General features: G+C 43.0%; 1 protein-coding gene across 1 annotated transcript in view; it reads right to left on the reverse strand.

The window, feature by feature from the left end:
* Positions 1-17,259: 17,259 nt before the first annotated feature.
* The window catches only part of KCNU1 (potassium calcium-activated channel subfamily U member 1), an 89,440-nt gene continuing 78,911 nt past the window's right edge, over positions 17,260-27,788 (reverse strand). Inside the window, exons 23-27 of the mRNA XM_080982340.1 lie at positions 25,954-26,040; positions 24,437-24,558; positions 20,918-21,118; positions 17,932-18,032; positions 17,260-17,473 (exon numbers count right to left, since the gene is read on the reverse strand). Coding sequence (XP_080838466.1) covers positions 17,302-17,473; positions 17,932-18,032; positions 20,918-21,118; positions 24,437-24,558; positions 25,954-26,040 — 683 coding nt within the window. The 3' untranslated portion in view covers positions 17,260-17,301. The remainder of the gene's footprint in view (positions 17,474-17,931; positions 18,033-20,917; positions 21,119-24,436; positions 24,559-25,953; positions 26,041-27,788) is intronic.

The raw sequence follows: 27,788 nt of genomic DNA on the forward strand, positions 1-27,788 counted from the left end.
TCACCACTATATGCATTTTTATGAACACTTTAGCCTAGTAAATGTATGTTTGCACACATTACGTGGGTGTGGAACTGCATTACAAAAATCAGAAAAGTGCAAATTTTGTTTTGTTTTGTTTTGCATACACTTTCAGAAGGTCAAACCAGGTAGGATCACCTTAAAATGCAAAGTGAATTGAATTTCTTGCCCTTCCCTAGTTACAGAGGAATGAATATTTGTGCTCCGTGCATATTTGTTGTCAATAAAGAAATGTGCATGCCCTTTCGGGTTACATGTATAAAACTCCACAATACCTTTATCAGGCCCAACCAATAGGTCAACAGAATTATGTGGAAGCTGCCACATTCCCTAGTATTCTTTATCTAGCTAGATTTATTTTTTTCTATTTAACAAGGTTATTAAACCACTGAATCAACAAAAAAATTCAAGCAGTTTTCCAAAAAAAAAAGGACAAAATATTTATTTTTAAAATACATATAAACAGAAAAGTTAAAAACAAGTTGACATAAAATGTATCAAAATATAATAAAACCAGCCATTTTAGAACAAATATGCATAATAAAATGACATTTTTAAATTGCATGTCTGGATGTGTTGTCGAAACAGAAACAGGAGACTCCAAAAACAATACAGTGAAGGAGCTTGCCTGATATTGATGGATGCAACATTAATAGATGATATGTAAATCAAGATAGGGCATTTTCATCTGAGACAATTGTCTTGGGCCTCACATAGGGAGGACACCAAATCAACTTCGGCAAAGGTGCTTTGTTATCAACTCTCCCCACCCCAATCCATTAACTTGAGCCCCATAAAACTAGCGGCTAGAAAAACTCCCACTTTGTTGTGAGTGGCCCTGTCCTTTTCCTCCAAAGCAAACTGATGGCTGCAGCTGCGGGAAGTGCTAATGGCAGCCCCCCAGCTGAACCATAGTCAGACCTGCCCACATGCTTTCCAGGCTCTCTGTTCTCCAAGCCGCCAAATTCTGGTTGGCCAACAGACTCAGAAAAGAGGAAGGAAGGTAGGGAATAGTTCTAAATGGATGCTATGAGCAGAAAGAAGAGATGGACCCCTTAGAACTGTTCTCTCTATTTTATCTGCTGCTTGTGTCCAATTGTGAAGGAGAAGAGGATGGACCTACGACAATGCCAACGAGATGGAAAGGGGATAGATTTGTCTTCTTTTCCCACTGCTGCACATTCTATTTCTCTGCTGTCATCCAGCTTTCCTCTTCCTTTTTATTTTTAATCTTAAAAAAAAAATGATGAGAGAACTACTCATATGCATGGCTGCCCTGGTAAAAGGTTTGTCCTCAAAGTCACTGGGAAGAAGATGTCAGCCAAGGTAGTGAAGATGTCGTACATTTATAGAATATACTCCGGCTCACAAAAGGGTTTGGCTCAGATATCCTTGCCCAGACTGCTCCTCTATACATCACATGAACACAGGAAGCTTTGAATGGGTCAGACAATTTATCCACCTAGCATGGCATAATACACTCTGCTGGTTACAGGAAGATATTTTCATACCACCTGCTACCTGAGCTTTTTCATTGGAAATGCCAGAGACTGAAACTGGGACCATCTGCATGCCGGCTTTGTCAACTGAGCTGTTTGTGTTAATTATAATTGTTTAATGTACATTGAAGTGGAAAATAAATATATAATATACCTGTATTGCACTGTGAAGCATAGCAGGAAATCTCTGTTGAAGCTGAAGAGAGCCTAACAGGTTTAACCTTAAGTGGTGTTGTATATCTGTGGCTCAGTCACAAGGTGTTTAAATAACATGCAAAAGATTGTGCAATTTACAGGCATCCATCTTAGATGGAATACTGTCTATGTTTCAAGTTATTGAAGAGAATGAATGTGTGAATCTCTCCTCTCCAGTAAACAGCCTCAGGCTAATGGAGGCTGGAACAGAGATGAGTTGGAGCTTTGATTTTTAGCTCAAGATGCAAAATATTTGTAATCTAAGATACTGTGCCTTATGTTGGGACAAGTATAAGAAATTATGCAACTAAGTGGATGTAACTTTATTTGTTTTAAGTAGGTCTAAAGTTAAGTTCTGTAAGTTGGCCCCCATGGTGGAGGGAGAGGAAAGAGGGGGAAATCACATTATAGACACATCAGTGATAGAGCTGCGGGTTGAACTCATCCCTTTCCTTTGAAAACCATTCCAAGAAACATGCACACAATTTTGATTGACAGCTCCAGCAAAGGCAGATGCTCCCCAGAGTGTTTGCAGACAGCAAACAAATGCTTTGTTTGCACCATCAACTCACCATTGAAAGGTGATGTCAGGAAGCAGCAACTGGTCTAATTTGTTTCTGCCATTCAACAGGTGAGCTGTTCAGACTGCTTACCAAAAGGAAGGTGGGTCAGAGTTTGGGAAAATCAAAGATGGGCAACATCGATTCCGTCCATGGGTTCGGAGTGAATGCCACCCTTCTGGAGTTGAGTGAACGGTGATTCAGTCTTCTTGCAATGAGAACCAAACTTAGGCATCCTAAATGAAATATGGAGAAATTAAGGGCCATGTTAGACAAAAGCTGTAATTTGCACCAGGTGGTAACTACTAGAAGGACTGCAGCTCAGTGGTGTAGCATGCAGAAGGTTCCAGGCTCAGTCCCAACAGGGCTGGAAGAGACATACGCCATAAATTCTGGTAAGCCACTACCAAATCAGTATGGGTAATACTGAGCTAGATAGATCAATGTTGGCTGAGACCGGGAAGCTTCCATTCTGGTGCAGGCTCCTTCTGGCCCTAGTCAGAACACAGCCTTTCTGCAGATCAGATCCTCTTTCCATGTTTCATCAAGTCAGCTAAACAGCAATGAGGTTGAAGATAATGTTTGCACACAATGACAAAAAACCACACTCAGATTATTGCAAAAGGCACACGGTGTTCTTTCCCCCACTTTTCTTGACAGCAAATTGGAGGCAAATATGAGATTATACAAAGACATTTATTTCCGAAGTTCCCATTATGTGGAGAACAGATGACAGTCTGGGCTGCAGCATTATTGACCTTAATTTATTTTTAGCAATGGATAATTCTGGAAAATGCTCTTGTATAACATTTCTGTCCTGTTTTGCTCTGCCGCACCATCTTGCATGAATTCTGTGTGCACCTTTTGCTGGTAACATGAGCATACTATTCAATGTAAAGGTAAAGGGACTCCTGACCGTTAGGTCCAGTCTCGGATGACTCTGGGGTTGTGGCACTCATTTCGCTTTACTGGCTGAGGGAGCTGGCGTACAGCTTCTGGGTCATGTGGCCAGCATGACTAAGCCACTTCTGGCGAACCAGAGCAGCACACGGAAACACCCTTTACCTTCCCGCATGTGTGGTACCTATTTATCTACTTGCACTTTGATGTGCTTTCGAACTGCTAGGTTGGCAGGAGCTGGGACCGAACAACGGGAGCTCACCCCATTGTGGGGATTTGAACTGCCGACCTTCTGATCGGCAAACCCTAGGCTCTGTGGTTTAGACCACAGAGCCACCTGCGTTCAATGTATGCATCCATAAAATGAATGTATCTTTTATGCAAAATGCATATCTGTTATGCACACGGTTTATGCAATGTCAAATCTTGCTGCATAATCTGGCAAGTTTGGGAGCAAAGCTGGGTTAGTTCACTGTGGAATCAGACCAAACAAACCCTTCTACCACTCAATGGCAGGAGAAAAATGAAAATCTGAGCATTTTCTAAATCATTTCCCTAGGTGCTAGGACTCAACCAAGAGCTAATTGACCCTGTACATGGAACATGCTGCGTTCCACTGGCAGGGGGTATCGCTTCATTAGCAGGCAACAGAGTGTCTTTGATTCCTCTTTATCTTGTGCTACAGTTAAGTCCCCAGAACTGACCGATTCAAATTATAATTGCTGTTATTAAAACTATAAACTCTGAGGCCATTAAAATCAAGAGAAGGGGAGGCTGTAGAGGGAGACTGATTAACCCTTTGCTCTTCTAATTGCTCCTGTAGATCACTTGCTATTCCCAAATGCAACCTAGTCAGAAAATCACCACCACCAGTGGCAGACAGGCTGAACAACTGCAACACAGGAAGGGTGCTTCATATGGAGTCACAGACCATCTAGGGTAGGTATCGGGAAGCAGTGGACAGCACCGGATTTAGGGTAGTGCAGGCAGTCCCCCCCAAAAAACCCATTTATTAAAGTACTCTAAAAGGTAAAGGACCCCTGACAGTTAAGTCCAGCCACTAACGACTCTGGGGTTGCAATGCTCATCTAGCTTTACTCACCGAGGGAGCCGGCGTTTGTCTACAGACAGCTTCTGGGTCATGTGGCCAGCATGACTAAGCTGTTTCTGGTGAAACCAGAGCAGCGCACGGAAACGCTGTTTACCTTCTCGACAGAACCTATTTATCTACTTGCACTTTTTGCCGTGCTTTCAAACTACTAGGTTGGCAGCCAGTGTCGTGTAGTGGCTAAGAGCGGTGGACTCATAATCTGGTAAACCGGGTTCGATTCACCGCTCCTCCACATGCAGCTGCTGGGTGACCTTGGGCTAGTCCCACTTCTCTGAAGTCTCTCAGCCTCACTCACCTCACAGAGTGTTTGTTGTGGGGGCGGAAGGGGAAAGAGATTGTTAGCCGCTTTGAGACTCCTTAAAGGGAGTGAAAAGCGGGATATCAAATCCAAACTCCTCCTCCTCCTCCTCCTCCTCTTCTTCTTCTGGTATAGGGTAGTATAGAAATGAAATGAAAGAATAAATAAATAAATAATATTTTTGGGGGGGTGCCGCATTTTGTCCTTGTTCAGGCCACCATATTATCAAGGTCCACGCTTCTGTGGATTTCCAAATGTGGCTACTCTGCCTCATATAAATGTAGTAGCAGTAGTAGTACCAGTAACAAAAACAACAATTATTACTACTATACAGTGCTTTTAAGAGGTGGGGCAACTGAGCACTCCAGGCCTAAGCAATACCGGGAGCAAAAGTAAGATCTCTTGCCCAAATATTCCATAGTCTAGAACAGTGGTTGCGTGCTGAGGTCCCCCAAAACACCCCTACCCCAATAACTCACACATCACTCATAAATTTTTGTTTAAGGCTTTCGGCATAATTTTGGCCACAACTTTATTAAACATACAAATTGTGAGTGGTTGCTTAGGCATTGGTTAGGACTATCTGTCCCCCACCCCCGCCGCCTTGGGGACAGCACTGACTCCCGGATTCCAGCGCAAGCCAGTGTGGAGGAACAAGATCAGGGATAACTGGAGCTGCGGCACAGACCCTCAGCTTCTCCCCGCATGCTCCCAGGGGCTTACGCGGCCCAAACCCAATTCCAGGGGTTTGGACGAAAGGATGGTAAGCCCCTGAATTCCTTTAACGGAATTCCTGTGCAGCAGCAGCATTGGAGGGGCAGGCACAGCCAATCCATACCCCTCCACCAACCAATTTAAACCAATGCCTAACCGCCAACCTTACAAGTTGTGACGATTTGCTATGCAGTAGGCAAAAACCAAATGGCACACACTAATCAGCCAAATGGAAAAATTCCTACCAGGCCCCCGCACCAAGGCGGACGACCCCATGACAGGCATAGCAAGGTCAAAGCGCAAGCCCAAACAAGGGATGGTGGGCGGGTGATCCGGTGCCCACAGCGAAAGAGAAAGCAGCTTGCTGTGGACCTTATTTAAATAACCGCTGTTCCCACCCCCAAACTGGCAACATCAAATTTGCCCCAGCAACACCACCACCAATCCAAGCCAAGTCCCTTCAATCTATCCTGCCTGGCAACTACGGGGTGCTTTGCCTGGCCCCATCTGCAACACGTGCTCTCCTTTGATGAGAACACGCTTTCCCAACCTTTTTTGGGGGCAGGGGGACCATGCCCCACCTAAGCATCTCTAAAATCCTAATGCCCCCCACCCCCGGTAACATATAATTCTTATTATTCAAAAAGGGAACTTTTATTCACATGGAGGAAGCCTAAAAGGCCATTAGACGGCCCAGGGCAGTGGGCCACTCCAGAGCATTGGTGCTTCAAAGAAGATTGGCCTCTCATTTTGTGGATGTTGCTTCTGAAAGATGGACCGAAAGACACTAATTTAGCAGCAGCAGAAGCAGCAGCAGTATTGAGATCCTCTGCATTTAAGAGTCCAGCTTGCAGCTCCTCTATGCTGCAATTGCCCATTCCTGCACAATTCAAACTGCTGGTCAAACTTTTGCAGGAGATCAGCAGCTGGTTTGCAGGAGAATATTTGACGGGCGGTGAGATTTCTGAGTAAAATGTAATAATCAGTAAACAGTTCCTTTGCATTGTTAACTGTGCATAGCTCCCTATAAAGAAGATGGGGTTGTGGGATGGGGTTGCTGTGCTGATGTGAGCTCTTCACATGCCTCTGACCAGGGTCGGATTTAGGTTTGATGAGGCCCTAAGCTACTGAAGGTAATGGGGCCCGTTATATGTCCAGCTGTCCTTTGTCAACAACAAATTGTCGCTTTTTTTGGTGTTGAATATATGCAATATGGTAATTTATGGACCTAATAGGTATCTAAAGCCATTTGCACATAACAAAATATGTATTTTATCAAAGTAATTGTTGAACTGAAATACAATTAAGAAGAAGTATATTAATAGTGATGGGGGGGGGGCAAGAGAGTGGGGCCCTAAGCTATAGCTTGTTTAGCTTATACGTAAATCCGGCACTGCCTCTGACACCCATATGTTCAAAGATTGGATAGAATTCTATCTGCATACCAACATGTGCGTGGAGAACGCCTCTTGGGCCAGGTTGTCGCATTGCACGGATGAGCCTTTGTGCATCCATTGCTATGCATGGAAAACTGTTTCCAATGTACTTTCAATGCACAGATTTGTGCTAGTCGATGTGGCCTGACAACCCCCTCCATACCTTTAACAAAATGAGTTGTCCCCAGCAAAATCACTGTGCAAGCTGAACAGCTTCTGCTCATGCAGAGGAACCTTCTCTCCCTCTCCTCACCCTGAGAACCCTCCATCTTCTCTGGGTTTTCTCCAACCTCTGGAGGGGGTTGTGTGAGCCCCCATTGTGTAAGCTCAGCAAAGATTAAAATTTTAAAGCCTGGAGAGAACAGCTTTCTCAGTGAGAGTAAACTTCAGCAAAATGCTATTTGGCAAAATGTGAATGTTAGTTTTTCCCTCCCAGTGGTGGTGCTTTTCAAGTAACTTGATGGTCTTTTTTAAAAAAATAAATAAATCATAATAATGGACAAACTATTTGGTAGCAATTTCTCTGGAGAGCCACTGTGTTGCAGTGTAGAGAGGGGGTCCTGTTGAGCCATGAATCTCCCTGGGAGTAATAGGAGCAGATAAGCATGTCTAAACCCTTGAGCTCCTAAGGATTGGGGTTGGAATGATAACAATGAAAAAGTAAAACAAAGGGAAAAAATACATAAAATAAAAATAAAATATCTGAATAGTTTGTCATCTGAAAGGCCACCAGCCCCTGTGTAGACCTGCAAGCAAACTTAGAACTTATGTATCACCACTTTCGTAAGTTCACTACACCACTCTTCAACGGTGTGATGTGATGAGAGCCATCATAGTATAATGGTTATACTTTGGAGACCAGAGTTCAAATCCCCACTCAGGCATGAAGCTCGCTGGGTGACCTTGGTTCAGTTACTGTCTCTTAGCCTAAAGAATTAAATGGGAAGGAGGGAGGGAACCATGTACATCACGCTGAAGGTGGGGTATAGTTGTAACAAATGAATAATACAGGGAAAATCTACCCATGATACTGAACCCTACACAATATCATGGGGCAGTGACCTGAAAATAGGCATTTTCTGCTATTGCCCCTGTACAGTGGTACCTTGGGTTAAGAACTTAATTCGTTCTGGAGGTCTGTTCTTAACCTGAAATTGTTCTTAACCTGAAGTACCACTTTAGCTAATGGGGCCTTCTGCTGCCGCCGCTGCACGATTTCTGTTCTCATCCTGAAGCAAAGTTCTTAACCTGAGGTAATATTTCTGGGTTAGCGGAGTCTGTAACCTGAAGTGTATGTAACCTGAAGCGTATGTAACCTGAGGTACTACTGTATTATGGAATGGTCTTCCCATTGCTGTACATGAAGCAGCAACCATCAGTTGTTTCAGATGTCTTGTAAAAGAATCCTCTTTGAGTAGGCTTTCCCTGACCCATAAGACTGGAGCACAGTTTTAATTTGTTTGAATTCCCCGAATTCTTGTTTTTATATGATTTAATACTATTGTTTTACTGATTTTAAGTTGTAGTTTAGTATTAATGTTATTTACTGGTTTTTGTGTTGTACACTCTTAAAATATTTTTAAAATAAAGAAAGATCCAAGCTTGCACAAAAAGCTTCAGAATTTGAAACTGGTTCTTAAGATTTTGAATGATTTCAAACCCCTCTTCTGAAATTTGACAAATGTCCATATTTCTGTGTTTTATGCTTAAGTCTTGTGACATCCCACAGTGTGGAACGTTCAGTCGCTTGGGCATTCTCTCGGGAAACTTCATAGCAATTTCCCACTTCATCTGGGATAACATTTTGGGTTTTCCAATGGTTGTGAGTATCAAATTTGGCACAGATATCGATGCTAAAACATCTTTCTGCGTTTCTTATAATGAAAAGAGGAATGTGAAGCAGAATCAAGACATAACCCTAAAAAGAAAGGAAAAAGCTGATTTCACTTTCCCTGCAAGAAGGTGGGTTGTTTGCTGTTGAAAGAAAATTCTAGCACCTTTGAAGAGTTCCCATCACAGGGCGGTTGTAGCTCATGGTATTTCCACAGGAGAGAGACTTCCGTGTAAACAGGGAGACACAACCCCTCCCTAATTACATAATAGCTGTGCCAGATGCAAGCACCCAGGTGGAGTCTTGCTTGAGACAGGTGAGAAGAGAGTGATGACAGAAATGAGATGTAAAGGTATTTTTGAAGAGGTGCCCAACCATAGCAGATCTCATCCCTCATCAGAGGAAAGGAACCCAAAATCATCTGTCACTCAGGGATTAGAACTTCTTTTGGGGGATTTCCAATCTTTCATTCTGACAGTGTGGGTGGCTTTGACTGTTTGCTTGTCAAGGTAGGTTTCTCCCCCTCTCTTTTCTTTCCTGGGGTGTGTTTGGCTTGTTATATACAGCAGTTCCAAGGCCCAGAGAGACGTCCTCTTCTAGGCTTGTCATTTCCAATCACAGAGCAAAGAGATGCTGCTGATCCACGGAGGCAGTGTCAGAAAACACATTGCTAATCATCATGAGGTTGCTGTGTACTACAAGCCTAATTGGAGACAATGAAGCTTAATGTTAAGAACAGACCCAAGAGCTCCAGACTATGGGGAGCCCAGAAAAATTAATAATTACAATTTGGTCTTTTTATTTTTGTTTTTAATTTTGATGTGGACATGTTGATTGGCTGTTTTTATTGGAAAATCAATAAAAATGATTTATTTATTTATTTTTTTAAAAAGAGAACAGCCCCCAGAGTTTTACATTGCAGGGGTGTTTGAGTGAGACTTTGGTTGGGGTTTCAAGTGTGTAACATTCCATGCTCAATGAGGACAAGATCCCTCCCACTGCACTGGTGGTCACCACTACCACCCAGACTTTGCTTTTCCACTGAACCTTTGAGATATTTGATGTACAGTGGTACCTTGGTTGTCGAACAGCTTGGCTCCCGAATAAATCGGCTCCCCCACACCACAAACCCAGAAGTGGGTGTTCCAGTTTGCGAATGCTTTTCGGAAGCTGAACGTGGCTTCCGCAGCTTCTGATTGAGTGCAGGAAGCTCCTGCAGCCAATCGGAAGCTGCACCTTAGTCTTCGAATGGTTCCAGGAGTCAAACAGGCTCCCGGAATGGATTAAGTTCGACAATCAAGCTACCACTGTATAGTGTTGTTCATTGTATGTGGGTTTTTAACGTCTTTGGGGGTATATTACCCTTACTGTTTTACTGCTGCTTGTTGCATTTTTAATGCTTGTTTTATTTGATGTTGTTTATCATATAGTTTATTTTTTCAAAAAATAAATGTGTCTATATTGTTAACTACTGTGGACACCTTCATTTTAGGAGGGGTGATTGAGTGACTGTGTGTATTATTAACCCTTTCTCAGCTTGCCAATCTCTACTTCATTGCACCCAGCAGCTTTTCTTCAGACGTACAGTGGTACCTCTGGTTACGAACTTAATTCGTTCCGGAGGTCCGTTCTTAACCTGAAACTGTTCTTAACCTGAAGCACCACTTTAGCTAATGGGGCCTCATGCCACCAGATTTTTGTTCCCATCCTGAAGCAAAGTTCTTAACCCAAGGTACTATTTCTGGGTTAGTGGAGTCTGTAACCTGAAGCGTATGTAACCTGAAGCGTATGTAACCCGAGGTACCACTGTACTTGTTCTCACTAACATGTGCATAATTAATTGGGAGAGGAGGCTCATTCGCAGAGCACATTGTTTGCATGCAGAAGGTACAATTCCTATAATTTTCATTTAAGAAGATCAGTGCAATGAATACAGGGTGTAATGGAAAAGGATACCATCTTGCATCCCTAAAACCAGAGAATATGGTCACTGCTTCACTCCCCTGCATGGCCTAATTCCAGCTGGTCTTGACATGCTGTCCTTCACTCTTTGCTAGCATTTGAAGTTAATAAAAAGTCATATACCACTTATTCTTCTCTGAGTCTCCTTTATGTGCAAAGGTGTTTCTGTTTTGCAAGAGATAGAAAATGTGGAAACACAGCTTAAGAAAGGTAAAAGCATTATTTGGTCAAGGGCTTTTTTGCATAATACTATTATCACCCTGAGGACTCGGAAATAATCGCGTTATATGTGTGTGGTGGAGCATCGAAGTGAATGGTCTCATCTTACTTTTTGATGTTGGAAGGATTTAGGTTCTTCGCAGGAACAAGGTACTTCAGACAGCTGATGGAGTCAGAATGTGCTTGATGGAGCAAAGCATAGGCTGAATAAATGGGATAATTAAAAGTTGTGTGTGATCAAAAACATGGAAAAGATGAGAAAGCTGTTTTTGCAGGACCAAAAAAATAAAAATGGTCTGTGCAGTGAAGGAGAGTTGAAGTGTGGTAGTGCACAGTTTGTTAGTCTTTGTTAGTCCAGCATAATTAAAAGATTAAGGAGCTACACATACATGAACTGCAATGCACTTTTATTCATTACAAAGCTAGTACTCCTTTCTTCCTTGGAATTCAGAGTAGCCTCCATGGGTTCTCCAAGTGACCTCCCATCTTAAACCCGTTGGTTGCATCGTTTGTCTTCACATCATGCCATGTCGACAGTGGAACTGCCCCCAAAGGGCTTGTAAGAGCCACGCAACCACTGTCTAAACAAAATTCACAATAGCAACCAAGGTACAGGCTAGGCTAACATAGTGAGGTCTGAGGAATTGTACTTTATCAGCACCTACATAACAAATTTCTGTTTGAACACTGGGGAAAAGGTGGTTTCCTTGCAAAATAAGTGCTGATTTGAGGAAAGAGCTCTGAATCACCTGTAAATGGTGAATGACAGCTGTAAAGTAGCAGTGAGGTGCCTTTGGCCTTCCACTTGTTGGACTGCCATAATCCCTCACCACTGCTCATGGTGGTTGGGACTGATGGGAGTTGTAGTCCACCAACATCTGGGGGGCCAAAGGTTTTCCCAGTCCCGATTTAAAGGATCCCATTGACCAAAAGAATAATGATTGTACATTGTTAATGCTAAAAATATTTGGTGAGGCTCTCTATCTACCTTGTTGCCATTTTCAAATGCTTGTGCATACACCATTAAAAAGAAAAAAAGACTGCAGCATGCAACGGCCGACTAATCCATCAATCATAATCCTGGAGCTGCCAGAAGTCATGTAACTGCTTAAAGAATTTAGCAGCCCTCTGGCACTTATAGGGGGAGGAGGAAAGCCCCATCTAATTAATCACAGGTGAAACAGCTTGGCCTTACTCCAAAAAGCCTTGGAATATCTGCCAAGCTTTGATGGTAATTTTCTTTCTAAATAACCCCCTCAAGAAATTTACGATTAAGTAATTAAAGTGATGAATAAAGAGATACTTAGTAAATGGAAGGAGGTTTGGGGGGGGGGGAGAATAAAGTTCCAATCCATCTTCTCCCCTCCAGAATGAAATCCATTCCTTCTTTTTACATCTCCATTACGTATAGTATAGTATAGTATAGTATAGTATAGTATAGTAATCAGATCCTAATTCCCAGAAATGTGTACACTCTAACACTCCCTGCTTACCTTACCTTACCTTAATTTTTTGTTTACTGGTGATGCCAAAATTGGTGCTTGAACAAACATTATTGTCAGGATGCTGTCAGCGGCTCCCAGCTGGTTGCCCAGGAAAGTATAAAAACAAGGAAATGTTCTTACCGTCCTCTGTTTATTCAGTATTTACAGAGAGAGGCTACAGAACCCAGCCTCTTGGGTAATGACATTGTCCCAAGTGAATCTCCACCCTCCGTCTCTCTCCGGGTGCTGCTACATACCCTCTGAGCTCTTTGCTCTCCTACTTTTAAGGCTCGCTGGGTTCTGGGAGATGGCGGGTCCGGAATGCGTTCTAAAAACAACATGTCAGCCAGCTGCCATTCCAGTCCTTCCTCCTCCTTTCCCATTATTTCCCAACTTTCCCCCTCATCTGCCTCTGAGCTGTGACCTCCTGCAAACCCCTGTTGTAAATCTATAATGTCTTCCTCTTCCTCCTCCCTGGAAGGCTCAGGATGGGGAGGCGGTCTCCACCATTCCTCCTCTGCCCAGTCCCTGACAATTATCTGTCTTGGAAACAAAGGCCTTGTAATGTAATGTGAAAATAGCCCTCTTCATGCATCCCTCCACATATATGCTAAATGCATGGAAAAGAGGGGCTGCTCCCTTCGGGCCCCATACCAGCTCTGCCCCTGACACCCACATAGGCTGAGCAAAAAGTTTGTGGATAGAGTATCTGCATGTGTTGCAAAGGCGCAGGTATTCCATGTGACCAGAAACCCTACATGATCTATGATCTCAACTTGGGATGGAGGAGAAATTCAATTCAGTTTGCACTTAAATGTGAATCTATCTGATTTGCACTTTGCAAGTTGTCTTCTTGGAGCTATGCAAAGTCCAAGGAGTCCAGACTTACTGTACATACGTGTCTTACTAAGGCACCCTCCGTACTGCCCCATGGGCTCCTTTACATTGTCAGGTCAGGGTACTGAGACCATTTCCTAAAGAGGAGAATTTGTGCTTCGAGCCCCAAAACCCATCCCCCATGGAAATAAAGACACAGTGGAGACAGAATTTAGTTTAAATGTTAATAGGCAAATTTTAGCCTCAACTTTATTAAAATACACACATGTGACTGATATTGGCTTAGGCATTGGTATCAAACTATATCTGGCTCCTGCCCCACCCTGCAGGAAACCTGTAAGGGTAAACAACCAGCAGGGGGATCTCCGTCAGTGTCTATTGACTGGTGCTCACCCCTGGGGTTCCCCTGGGGTCCTGGCATGGCCCTAGCCCCTCTCTGGGCTTCGGATGAGATCCAGACCCCCGGATTCCTTTAACGGAATACCCTACTCATTGGAGGTGCAGGTGATGGCCGCACCTCCCCTCCCCACATTCCCCTAAACCAATGCCTAACCGCCAAACCTTAGAAAGTTGTGATGATTGCTAAGAGGTAGGCGAAAACCAAGTGGCCACAGCCAATCTGCCACATTGGAAAAAATTCCTACCTGGCCCCCATTCCAAAACAGGTGACCAACCAAAGTCCAAAGCAAGGTCAAACACAACCTAATTAATGGGTGGGTGGGCGAGTGTTTCACGCTGCCAAATAGATACCCCCAACCTTGCCACGCTACTGATTGGCTAAAGGCCATTGGCATAACTGTGGCACCACTGGCTTGGAGTGGGGCAAGCCCGACCCACAAGCCGGTTAGGGAAGAGTTTCAGGACCGAGCACAACATGGAGGATCTAACTTGCCAATCACTGCTGAGCTTTTTTAAACAACAACAACACAAACTATGTCAGTTGCACTAAATTGCCAATGAAATCAATGGGATAAATTCCAGGAAGGGATTACTTCCTCCCATCATGGGTTGAGTAAGTTCCAGCTGCTCAGTCCCCTCCCTTGACTTGGAGGACAACATCAAGGAAGACCAAGATTGAGGGCAGGAAATCCATCTGAATAATCCAGTCACCATCCAGACAATTTTGTTCCTGATACCAGACTTGTATATCATTTTTGCAGCGTGATTTTGTTTTTTTTAAAAAAGAAGAAACTTGCTTTGATAGCTTTTCAGGACTGTAATGTGGAATAAAAAGTATTCTTTTAAAAGAAGTCATGACTTAAGTCTCATTCATTTCACTGGGCACTCAGCATAACTAATTGATGATGGCATGAGGTTTTTATTTTGTCAAGAAGATATGAAGGAGATCTGGTGCATGTGTGTATATTTCTGGCAACAGCAAAATAACTACTCACATCAACTTCACACAAGGCAGTGCACATTTTATTTGTAGGGGTTTTTTTTTTTGTTTGTTTTGCTTTTGCTACATGGAAATGATTTTCATGGGGAGAAAAAATGTTGCATGTGAAGCAGTGAAAAGGTTGAAAGAGGGAGCGACTCTGAGACCCAATGGGATATTTTTTGAATGACATGGTACAAAGCTGAAATAACTTTGGGGATCATCTAGCCATCGCTTCCCTTCCAAATGAAATGAAGCCTGAGGATAGTTTGCTCACCTTGCCTACCCCAACAGAATCCCTGAGGTGAAAATCTCTCAAAGACATTACGATGACTGTCACTCGTGCTTAATTAGAGATGAGTGATGATCGGAGATGTTTTCCCTTCACATATTCAGAATGGCTGTGGAAAAGATATGGATGATTAGGATCATGGACAAAGGGCATAGCAAAGGGGTGACCTTGATCTCTTGGGCCTGAATTAAACAGGAATCCAGGTAACAAAAACCCAACGGCTGTGTTGGAAAATTTAAAGGATTAATTATCTTACACAGGAAAAGGGAATTATTTGGAAATGGAAGTTAACAGTAACAGACTTTACCAATCAGGTGTCTTCCAGATGTTTTGGACTAGGATGCCCTGAGGTCCTTGGAGGAAAACCAGGGGGAGATGCCATTAATAAAGGAGGAAGGCTGTCACAGGAAGGGTTGTGTCCCCTACTCTTGAGATTTTGTTGGCATCCATCTGTCTCAGAAGACTATGGAAAAGTGCACCCATGGAGCTGAAGTCAAACCACTGGAGAGTTACAGGGCCTGCTGTGGCTGGAGAAACTGATATGGGAGAGACATGTTTTGTTGCAGCTGAGGCAAATGAAGGCACCCAGTTTTGCTGCTACAGGTGCACCAGGGCACTTCCACTCTTTGCATTCCTCCTCTGGTCACCACTGTGGATTCACAACCTGTCTGTCTTGAGATTTAGTCTCAATATTTTATTTGAAAAGGGGTCCATTTGCAAAGCAGGGGGAGACCTTGGCCTGAACCCTTGGAAAGATGAGGTTATGACCTATTGCTTGTCCATTAGATGTGTGAGTTGGGTTGGGGGAGAATTTTGATTCAATCTGCATTTACATGTGAACCTCTGTAATTCACTGTAATTTTCAAAACCATACAAGAACCGAAACACAACTGTGCTTCAAAATTGGCACATGCCTGAATTCTGCAACACAGTTCTCCAGTCAACTGATGTGCAAAAAAATCTGTATACTGGTAGAAAAATGTGCATAAAATGCGTAAATAAATGAAAATAACATAAAAAATGCATTTTTGGATAAATTGCATTGCAAAGCATGCATATTGGACTAAATTGCGTACAGACAGGTGTATCTGGAGAAATTATCACTAAAATGCTGGTGAATTTATAATGACTTACCCCCATAATTCTCAAACTGATGTGAAAGTGTGAAGAACTAAACTGAAGATTGGAAAAATGAGAAACGGAGAGAAATAGAAATGTACATGTTTAGCCATCCCTGAAAAATAAGGCCTCTTCTTACACTCTCCAGCTTAGTCTCTGCTACGTCCAATATCTCTGTGAAATTCCACGGTGAAAGTCATGCTATTTATTTGAAACAAAGTCTAGTGCTTCCCCTTTTAAAGAGAAAGCAGCGCAGACCTTTGTCTCCAGCCTCAGGGATCACTTAATTGGCTCCCCCGTAAAAATGCAGTGAGCTCAGTTGCCTGATAATGATTATAAATGACAGAGACTATCAGATTTACCTTGGGACATCTCCAGGGAGTTTGCAGTTAGTTTAGTCTGAACTCTGCGTCAGCTGTTCAAGCTTCTTTCTTCTCAGTATGTGGTGGCTGGACTCAAGCTGCAGTCTTTCAAACCTAATTAGTGTTAAGGGAAGGAGGGGAACCCACAAACCCTCCTTTTCCTCCCCCCCCATCAGTTTTGCAGAACAAGGCCAGAGAAATATTCAAGGTACAAGTAGCTTACATATTTGTAGGGAGCTTGATATTACATAATAAAGGACTTCATCTGTGCTTGCAGATTTGAGACTTTAGAAGGGCAGCTAACATTCTTGGGCCTGAAGACTAAAAACACTCTGCTGGCAACAGGATAAGCAGGGACTGGGAGATGGCATCACTCTTCAGCTTATGGGGATGCAAATCGCCCCTTCCTGACTCGTCAGATGATCAACAGGAGGAACAGTGAGGAGGTGATGTGCTTCCAGGCCAGGGGTTAACCAACCCTTCACAGACCTTGTGAAATGCACTGGTGCACCAGAAAACACACACAAACTCCTAATGTCCTTGTCGTTCCATTCTGGCCTTGCAGAGAAGGGAGCATCTGGAGCAAGGATTTTGACCCAACAAAGGCTAGAGGTAGACTGAGGCCCTTTGAACCTCAGTGTCCAGTCCAACTCTCTGGCCTGTAGAGGGGCCTCCTGCCTGGTTCACTCCCTATTGCATGGGACCAGCAAGGTAGAGTGGGGGGTATTTGGTTCCTTGGGTCCATGGAAAGCGTCCCAGCTGTGGCTCTATGGGCTCTGGTGCAGTGATTGACAGAGAGCTCATTTTTTCTCTTCAGTAGAAGTGCCTGGGAGCAGCAGAATGCAAGGAGAATGCAAGCGGACTCCAATCACACTCCCTTCATGAAATGTGAGGTCTCCCCAGAAGCCCCTGGAACAATCACATGGGTTTGTCTAAACTATACTTGGTGAGAATTTTGGATTTGGATCCTGGAATGCTTAACCTTAAATCATACCCCAGGGTAAAGGATGGAAGCGGGGAGAAATGGTTGCAGACACTTCATAAAGAACAAAGTATTTATTTGAAGGGAGATGCTGGCATATTTCATGATAAAAACATTTGGTCTGGTGTCAGCAAAGCACCCTTTCTTCTGACTGTTCGAATGGACTTTACCACAGCTGTCAGGTCATTTACTAAAGTGTTGAATGGGACAAGGCAAAAGAACTGATCAGAGGCGTAGATCTCAAAATTGGTAGGTGGCCGAGCAATCACAAATCTGTTTTTAGAAAAAAAGAGTCAGCAATATCACAATTTGAAAAACTACACACTCAAAGGAGCAATTGTTTTTTGGACATATATATTAAGGGGTTTTGAATGTGTTTTTAAAAACTTGCATAATGGTACAAAAGATCTGCGTAAAATGGGAAGGGGTTAATGGGAAAGAGAAAATTTAATTCTTACTTGTGTAATAATACCCTAAAATGTATCATACATACATGATACAATCTTTTAATGCAGTAGTACAGTATTCTCATTTTGCATTTTTATGTTGTGAACCGCCCTGTGATCTTTGGATGAAGGGCGGTATACAATTAATAATAATAATAATAATAATAATAATAATATTTGGACCAATACTGATCCATGCAAATGTGAACTATTTTCTTATTTGTTTTGAAACTGACACACTCAAACGGAGCTGCATCTGTACGTTTCAATTTGCAATATACTTTCCTATTTTCAATCAGACTGGTCTCATCTTTCTGACGGTAGAGGCCAAAGCAAAGGATTCCAAGCAACTCAAGTGCTAGATTGTAGATATCCCCAAAGAAGAGCTGTGAAGAGGGGGAAAGTGACAATATTGTCTTAATGCCATATCAACATTCCTTGATAAGATTAATTTAATTGATAAGTCTGTTTGTACCTTCCTGGGTGGGTGGCTTTGCGGGCGGGCCCTGGGCTTCCCCTGTGAACTGGCCTATTGCAGTCCACATTGTCTTTCTGCCACCAAATTGGCCAATGGCAGCAGGAATGTAGAGGGCGTTCCCCCTGGGCACAGTGCCAACTGACCAGTAGTGGCGCTTGGCACTGCGCCCATGGCAAGGATAAATGCCTGGCCTGCAGGGCCTTTCAGCCTCTCCCTTGCTGTGTATGTCCCATAAACTACTGGTTGAAGGCCCTGGTTTGAAATAGTAGTTTCCAAACTTATTACTCTCCTTGGCAGGGTAGGAAGCTAGAGCTAACTCTGAAACTCTCCTCATCCACTCTCCTTCCTCATTTATAAAGCACCCATCTCCCTCACCCAAAAAAATGTGGAACACATAGATTAGGAATCATTTGTTATTCTGGTTTAAAATAAAATAAAATAAAATTCTTAATTTTGTATGAATTCATATGCATGTGCATTTTTACCACAGGTTCCAGTCAGGATTGTGGTGGCCTCACATATAATGCATTGGCCAATGGGGTCAGGTAGCTGTCGAGTTCACCGGTGCCTCCACTGGCAAAGTTGGATCCAGACGCACACCTGAAGTATGCAGCCTTTCTCAACCTGTGGGTCCCCAGATGTTGTTGAACTACAACTCCCATCACCCCTAGCTAGGAAGGCCAGAGCTCAGGGATGATGAGAGTTGTAGTCCAACAACATCTGGGGACCCACAGGTTGAGAACTGCTGCTTTAGAGGGAGTGAACCTTGTAGAGAACAGGTGACCTGCCAAAGTCCTGAATCCAGGAACCACCCACTCTTAGGATGTCAGGATTCAATCCCAGTATATTGGCCCTCATCCACCCCACAACTGCTTCCAAGCCCTGGCCTAGGTCCTACAGAGACTCCCCCTGCTTAAATGATGCACAGAAATAGAGCTGAGTACAGTAGCAGAAAGAGGGACGCGGGTGGCACTGTGAGTTAAACCACAGAGCCTAGGGCTTGCCGATCAGAAGGTTGGTGGTTCAAATCCCCGCGATAGTCCCTGCTCCTGCCAATCTAGCAGTTCGAAAGCATGAAGTTCAAGTAGATAAATAGGTACCGCTCCGGCAGGAAGGTAAACAGCGTTTCCGTGCGCTGCTGTGGTTCGTCAGAAGAAGCTTAGTCATGCTGGCCACATGACCCGGAAGCTATACGCTGGCTCCCTCGGCCAATAAAGCGAGATGAGCGTCGCAACCCCAGAGTCGTCCGCGAATGGACCGAATGGTCAGGTGTCCCTTTACCTTTACAGTAGCAGAGTTGGCTGCATGGGCACACAGAGCGGCAGCCATGCCATGCACTCCAGGGGGAGGGGGATCTGCCACGTGGGGGAGGGGCAATCCGCTGTGCGGGGGCGGGGTGATCCTCCGTGCTTGGCAGCGGGGCGATCCTCTGTGCGCGGCGGCGGCACAATCCTTCTCGCACGGCTGCAGAGGTGAGATCCCTCGGGGGCGATGGGGCAAGTTGGGGGGTGCCTTTTTGTCACCCCATTCAGAGATGGCACCCAGGGCGGGGTGCACCCCCCGCATCCCCCTGCCAACCTAGCAATTCGAAAGCATGTCAAAGTGCAAGTAGATAAATAGGTACCGCTCTGGCGGGAAGGTAAACGGCGTTTCCGTGCACTGCTCTGGTTCGCCAGTAGCGGCTTAGTTATGCTGGCCATATAACCCAGAAGCTGTACTCCCTGGGCCAGTAAAGTGAGATGAGCACCGCAACCCCAGAGTAGGTCACAACTGGACCTAATGGTCAGGGTACCTTATAAGAACTCTTCTTGTTATCTTCTTCTTGGCTGCCCACCATGGGAGGCATCAGCTTCCCTGAAGCCTGACACATCTTGACAATCAAAAACTCAGCCCCTGGCTGAGTGTCACATTGTCTACAAACTGGTAATATCTAGCACCAGATCCCCTGATCACCACTTCCCAAGGGCTTCATACAGATCACGCCTTTCCAAACTGAGCTTCATTTGGATGTAACAAAATAATAAAAATTCCTTCCAGTAGCACCTTAGAGACCAACTAAGTTTGTCACTGGCATGAGCTTTTGTGTGCATGCACACTTCTTCAGATACCTTCATTTGGATGGCACACAGCATGTTTTTGAAGAATGCCAGATGTAGTGGCTGCACTTGAAAAGTGAGTCCGGTGGGCACAACAGAAACATCCACTGCATTAAAAATTCATATTGATTTGTAATTGTGCTTTTAATGCTTTTATTTCTTATATAGTACAATAAAATTTGATACTTAAGAAATAAAAGAAGCAATAAAAATACAATTAAGAATCACACAACAACTAGCAGTGCATTACAATTGCTACCACTAGCAGAAAAATCATTAGGGGGTCCCCCAGGATCATCAGCATATTTTTTTTTAAAAAAAGGAACCAAAGATATAGATGTTAAAAGGCATTGGCACCAACATGGTAAGGATGGATGGATCAGACCAATTCTTATTCCATCCAATTTCACACTTTCTCAGCATGTTCTAAACTGAGGTTCATCTGCCTTTGTCCCATTGTCTTCACTGACTTAAGCACTTCTTGTTGCTTCAAATGGACCTTTTAAAATGAGGTTATTGATATGATTGCTGATACAAAGCTCATGCATGTGATTCAAAACAGTCTATGGATTGCAAATCCAAGAAAACAGTAAACACAGCTGCCTATCTTCCTAATTCACTTGCTCATGATGGTTTGAAGCACATCAACGAGACTTAAAAGAGGTAGCTTGAAGGAAATGAGCTAAATACAACTCACCAGTCGTCCGTCTGCTACACTTGGAGAATCTGTCAGTGCTAAAAGTGCCAGTTTACACCTGTTCCTCGATCCAAAGTGCACCACATTGCTAGTACTGCCACTCAGTGAAGCCTCCTCTGCCAGATATTCTTCCAGTTCTGGACTGGTCCCCCCAGTTACCAGTGACTGCAGTAAAGCCAACACATGGTGATTATGGTAGGTCTGCAATGAAAATGTACAGAAGACAAACATTCATTTCTACCAGATGATACAAAAGACAGCAAATGTCTATCCAATTAGACTTGATAGGGCCTTCCTGTAGGTATTCTAGAACAATGGTTTTCGAATTTCCTATAATCAAGCAATGCTCATTCATATTAATTTGCCTGCCACCAAGAAGCTTGAACATTTTCTGTGGAGTCCATGTGCATTTTCAGAAGGATCCAGCCTGCCTTTTCAAATATTAACATCGTTACGGTACTGCTCAGGGTTCTCGGGCCTCATTGTCACACAACACAATTTGAGTGCACTCACAATGCATTTTGCAGCAGGAATGAATAGCAGGGAAGGTTGTGGTGGACAGCCTCTCTGCCAGGCAATATATCTGGCAGGATAAGGACTGCAGGATTAGGACCTCTGAACAATTTTGAGGGAATCTTGGAAAATTTCATCAAGCAAAGTTTGATTGCTACTCTAACTGATATCTCTTGAGTGTGCAGGGCATGTTGTATTGGCCATCAGCTTAATGTGTGTGAGGAATCTGAATCCTCACTGGTCTGACACTGGAAATCTCCATATTATTGTGGAGATGTATGAGCAAGAAAATAGAGGATCAGCATGGAGACCAGTATAGGGCCACAAACTATTAAATTCAGATGACTGGGTGACTATGATTATTTCCGAAAAATAAGGGGACACCAAATCTCTCATGACAGCCTTAAGCGGGGCCTTAAGCAGGCTTCCTCAACCTTAGTCCTCCAGATGTTTTGATACTACAGTTCCCATTATCCCTGACCACTGGACCTGCTAGTTAGGGATCATGGGAATTGTAGGCCAAAAACATCTGGAGGACTGAGGTTGAGGAAGCCTGGCCTTAAGATTAGAAAATCAAGAACCAGCAAAGTACCCCAACCTCTTAAAGGTATTTAGGGAATCTGAAGGGATGATTCATATGACATGTAGATGGTAGCATTATTTATGAGTGTTATTTATTTGTTTCAGAGAGGATGTACATGTTGGTGAAGTCCTTTCCTTTCAGCCTGGCTTAAGGGTAAAGGTAAAGGTACCCCTGTCCGTACGGGCCAGTCGTGTCCGACTCTAGGGTTGTGCGCCTATCTCACTTAAGCGGCCGGGGGCCAGCGCTGTCCGGAGACACTTCCGGGTCACGTGGCCAGCGTGACGAAGCTGCTCTGGCGAGCCTGCACCAGCGCAGCACACGGAAACGCCGTTTACCTTCCCGCTATAAAGCGGTACCTATTTATCTACTTGCACTTAAGAGTGCTTTCGAACTGCTAGGTGGGCAGGAGCTGGGACCGAAAGACGGGAGCTCACCCCGCCACGGGGATTCGAACCGCCTACCATATGATCGGCAAGTCCTAGGTGCTGAGGATTTACCCACAGCGCCACCCGCGTCCCTAAGCCTGGCTTAGGTAAAGGTAAAAATAGAGAACCCCTGGATGGTTAAGTCCAGACAAAGGCGACTATGGGGTTGTGGCACTCATCTTGCTTTCAGGCTGAGGGAGCCGGCATTTGTCCACAGACAGCTTTCTGGGTCATGTGGACAGCATGATTAAACCGCTTCTGGTGCAACAGAACACCGTGACGGAAACCAGAGTGCACAGAAATGCCGTTTGTCTTCCCGCCACAGCGGTACCTATTTATCTACTTGTGCTGATATGCTTTTGAACTGCTAGATTGGCAGGAGCTGGAACCTGGCATATTGTTATTAGGATAGTAAAGTAAATACCATAAAACCTGCAAAGCATTTAAATAACTGAATGGTCCTTGCAAACTTACAGGCCATGCTGGTGAATTGCACTTCAATTTTACTTGAGCCTTTTCTGCCTTTTTGAGGAGGGATTTTTTCAGAATTATCATGTTCTCTTGGCCAGGCTTATCTAGCTCAGAGGGAATCAACATTTTACATACTTTGCTGAGCTCTTTAACATATGATGGCTAAACTTTTTTGACATCAAAAGGATTTCATTTACATACTTGGCTTAATTAATCGGATTTATGTGTCACCTGCATTTTATTTGCTGAGTTATACACTGTTTGAGTTTGCAGAGTGAAAAGAAAGACAACTAAAGAGAGCTGAGTTTCTTTAAGAACATCCCTGCAGTAAATGTGAGTACATTCAAAAGAAGCTTCAGTCTCATTGAAAAGGATCGCACTCCTGCAAAAATCCTAATTCACCTAGACATTACTGATATGCTTAGGCACTGTACATTGATTAAACAGGGTAACAACAACAAAATCAGTCTTGATGTAATTGTATGCATGATTACATCAATATTATTTTGGTGGTGTTTTACCCATGCTCAAGAATATGCACAACTGTAAAAACTGCGCACACACCAATGTTCAAGATTAGTTTTGGGCAGTCTTTGGGCAGTTTTTGGACCCTGAAAATGTTAAGAAATTTGCACATGCTCTAATTCCAGCATGAACTTTAGAAATTCCTCCACTTAACACCACAATTCAGGAGTAGAATGCATGACAGAGGCAAGTTATGAAACAGCAAAGCAATGAAATGGGTGAAATCTACTCAAACCTGGCTTTAAGATTTTTAATAATATGGATAATTGGTTACATATCCACACAACTTTGTTATCTAGTGCTAACTATCATTAGTACAACATTAGCCTATTTCTAAAGTCAAATTGGAGTGGATTTGTATAGTATTCTGAGTGAGTGAATTTGCATTTCTTATTGTGTCCAACTCCATTCCAAAGTCCATTCCAGGAATCTAGAGATGTCACCAGGTTGTCCTTGCATCCTCTAGGACCTTTCAGGAACCAAAGAAAACTATCCTACACCATGTGAAAATCTTATAGCCACACACGTAAAGACCTAACATTATACAGAGGCTCCCTGAGCTGCTCTAGACTTCAATGTACACGTCCAGAGGTTTTGTCTGTTGCAGAAGAAGCTGTCCATTGCTGAACATGGTAGAGGTCTGGCCTTATATACGGTACTTACAGGAATACACTGCACCCTGGGCCCATTCTAGAAATAGTTCTGTCAAAATAAACCCTACTCCTATAAACCCTAGTTATACATTCCACCAAATTTCAGAAAAATAATTCCTGGCTTTAATGCGAAATAAATGCATGTTTTAGGTTAGAAGTGCATAATACATTTTGTAAACAAAGCAAACATGGACAGCAAGTCAAACTGCATTTCTGCCCATAGTAGAACTTTGCTGGAAGAGGTTAACAATTCAGTGGAGAATCATGCTTAACCATTTCTACCCAGCAGTCTTCTAGAGATGGGTGATTTAATATGAGACTCAAGTTGGAAGGTCTAGAAGGGACTTACAGTGCACATTACAGCATCCAAAAAGCTGTCAGAAAATACTGTTCCTCTGGATATCTGTTGCATTCCATAAACAGATTCATTTGTGTTGCTCTGTTCAAAGAATTGTGCATTGGAGGCGATCTCTGAAAGAGGACAAAGCAATAGCAGAAGCTCAGCCACTTGCAAACACCAAGGTTGTATATAATCAATAGAAATTATCATAATTAAACTCAACAATTTCCTGTGCTGTAAAATAATGGAAATAATGTGAGAGAAAGGAAGGAGTGGTTGCTTTAATGGACTTGTATGACCAAATTATTTACTGAGGCCAGGAGTAGAGATCAATCAAGAAATGAGCTCTTGTGACAATAAATAATGGTGATGATTATCAGTAAGCAAGCAAGCTAGATGCATTTATAACTTGGTGGCACTTGATTAATTATATTATGATAGATCAGAAGTCTTTTGGGCTTTGTGACAAGGCTGAGTACTAAGACTCACCTGGTTTGTGAAAACAAACAAGTCAACATTTAATTACATTTCCCCTACTACACATGCCCATATTTATATTAATACAGTGGAAGACGCAGGCCAACAGTATTTGGGAAGCAATATTTGGAAAGTAAGTAAAGTTACTTAAGTAAAATAGTTAAAATAAGAAAGATGTTCTCAGTTGAGATAATCATTACTGGGGCAGAAAAGCCACCATAAAGTGACTTTTTAAATCTGCATTTTTCATATAAGAACATTGTGAATGTTTCTGATATCTCAGGAGACCTTGACTATTCCAAATCCCTCACTGCCAGGCCTCCACTGCCCCCAGCCTTCCCAGAAACCAAATCCCTCAATTATTGCATTTCATCCCTTTCTTTTCCCCAAAGGCGATCTTCCTTGAGCAGCAACCGAATGTGGAGAGTGAAGGCCTGCTCCTCAGGTCTTGAATGGACCCCTACACCTTCACAGCCCAAAAGTATCTTGAGGACCCAGTTGCTGCTGGGGAAAGTAACTATTTGGGGAAAGGATGGAGGAATATTTAAACAGACTGAGCTTCTGTATAAGCCTAACCCAAATGCAAAGTGGTTTTGGCTTGGAACATAAAAAGTTTGTTATTTCCAAAGTGGAGGTGCTGTTTTCAACCACCTCCAATTCTGAAATCCAGCCACATCAGTAGTTTTAATCATTACAAACTGTCAAAAGATCCAAGAACGGTGACTGAAAGGAATAGATGCTCACCAAAACTTAAAAGCACATCCAAATCCTCCAGAAACATCCATGTGGATGTTGCAGGGATGGAAAAAAAAAGTTTTGCTTTAGTTTCATGCTGAGTCTTTGTAACACTTTGTAACATATATTCTCCTTATAAGCTATTGAGACTTCTTCAAAGCCTGTGAATTAACATTTAAGTCAAATCTTTTTTATGTTCCTTGGACACGGCACGCTGTCATTTTCTGCCTTTGAATTCTAAAGAGGTTTCAGGAGTAAATAAATAATGCATCAGGCATAACACTGGTGAAATTTGTTCCCAAAGAAGAACTTACTCAGCTCAGTGATGATGGGAGTCCGTTTGGAAAGGATGTGCACTGATGGATTATCAATTGTTCCCTGACTGATTTCCATTCGAGCAACTTTCAGTAACAATGCAGGCAAAAGAAAGAAGAAGAGAAAGTCAGGGTTCAAAGAGCTAAATTTTGAGACTGCCCAAAAGTGCTTATTGTATATTACTGTAACTATAAAAGACACTTCTGTTTTTTGCATGCTGTTCTCCCAAGCTTCATTATCTTGAAAGATTTGAGATATCTACTTGAAAGCTCTTCCTGGAGCTGTTTATTGTCATCAGATATCAGTCAGTCAAACCAGTGGTCCTGAAGCTGTAAATGAAGTCAATCCTAAATTCCGTAATTCCTCTTCTCTACTAGCCTTCCAGAGAGGGTACAAAGTAATAAGATCCCTGCTGGATCAGACCAAAGCCCATCTAGTCCCACATTGGTTGTATCCAACTATGTTCTACTCACAGTACATCTAGTGAAATTAATGAACCAAAGATTGTCATATCAATTAGCTTCAATGGAGTAGGACTAGTGTTGGATACAACCAAGAGTGGTCAACTGGATTCCTATAGGAAGCCCCCAAGCAAGACCTGGGTGCAACAACAGTTTTCCCATGCATAATTTCCTAGTGACTGCTATGTAGAGGTATAATGCCTCCAATAGTGGCGGCATCTTTTTTCTATGGGTTGCAGCTCAGCTGATGAGTTGCTTCAGTGCTGCTTAGATCCTGTGTGCTTTGCAATTTTTCTCCTAACTGTTTTGCCTTGAGCATATGGGAAAGCTGCTCAACAAATAGATTTAGCAAGACATCAGTTGAATTTATCTTAGTTATATTCATTGCTCAATGAAGATCAAAGCCAGTCTGCAAGAGACATCTTTCAGCATGCATGTGTGTGTACGTACATCAGTATGCTTGTGTGTATTGTCAGCACCCATCTATCTCAAGAGACAATGGAGTGCGCCTCAGTCCAAAGCTGTAGCCATTTAAGGTTTGTGAGTCATCCCAGAGCCATCCCCACCACCCTGCCTGTAAAAAAGTGACTTTTTCTCATGCAGGCCGGCAGTATTCTTCCCAATTGCTCACTTAGACCTCCATCTGCACTTTACATTTTAGGGTGCTAAAAGTTTTAAGAGGAAACCCCTATTCCCCTCACAAAGCTATGATACAAAAAGGGATTTAATATCAATCTCTTTTCCCAGGGAGCTCTGGGAATTGTGGCTCTCTGAGCATAACAGGGGTCTCTTAACAACTCTCAGCACTATTAACAAACTACACTTCCCATGATTTTTTGGCATAATATTTATTTATATGCACTGTGAACACAAGACTTTAGACATAAACTTGCTGGCTCCCATTTCCCATGTTTCTGGTCAGTGACTGCAAAGGCATTAGAATAACCTGTGGGAACTAGGGGTGTTGGTGTTCATTTCAAATTACATATACACACCTGAAAAAAGACCCAATTTATGATATAAGAACAGTTTCAGTTTAAAGGATTGGTACAATCTGATTGCAGATTGTGACATAAAAAATACACAGTCCTGTTTATTTGCTTGCAGACAAAGTAAAATAAAGCAAGAATTAACCCCCACCATTTCTCGATTTAAACCCAGGAAAGCATTTGGTGTATTTTCTTCTCCCTCCCATATGCTAATGAAGAAAACAAGGTCACACTACCAAGGTGGAAATAAATTGGATTAAAAATGGAATTGGCTGTATAAGCAGGAATTTGGGTGGTATTAAACTTGTTGGTGGGATATTTTTGTCACGAGATAAAGGAATTATAAAATAGATTTCGGAGTGCACATAGACGAATACAATCCTA

This window comes from Podarcis pityusensis (assembly GCF_964106645.2).
Source record: "Podarcis pityusensis genome assembly, chromosome: 15".
NCBI lineage: Eukaryota > Metazoa > Chordata > Lepidosauria > Squamata > Lacertidae > Podarcis > Podarcis pityusensis.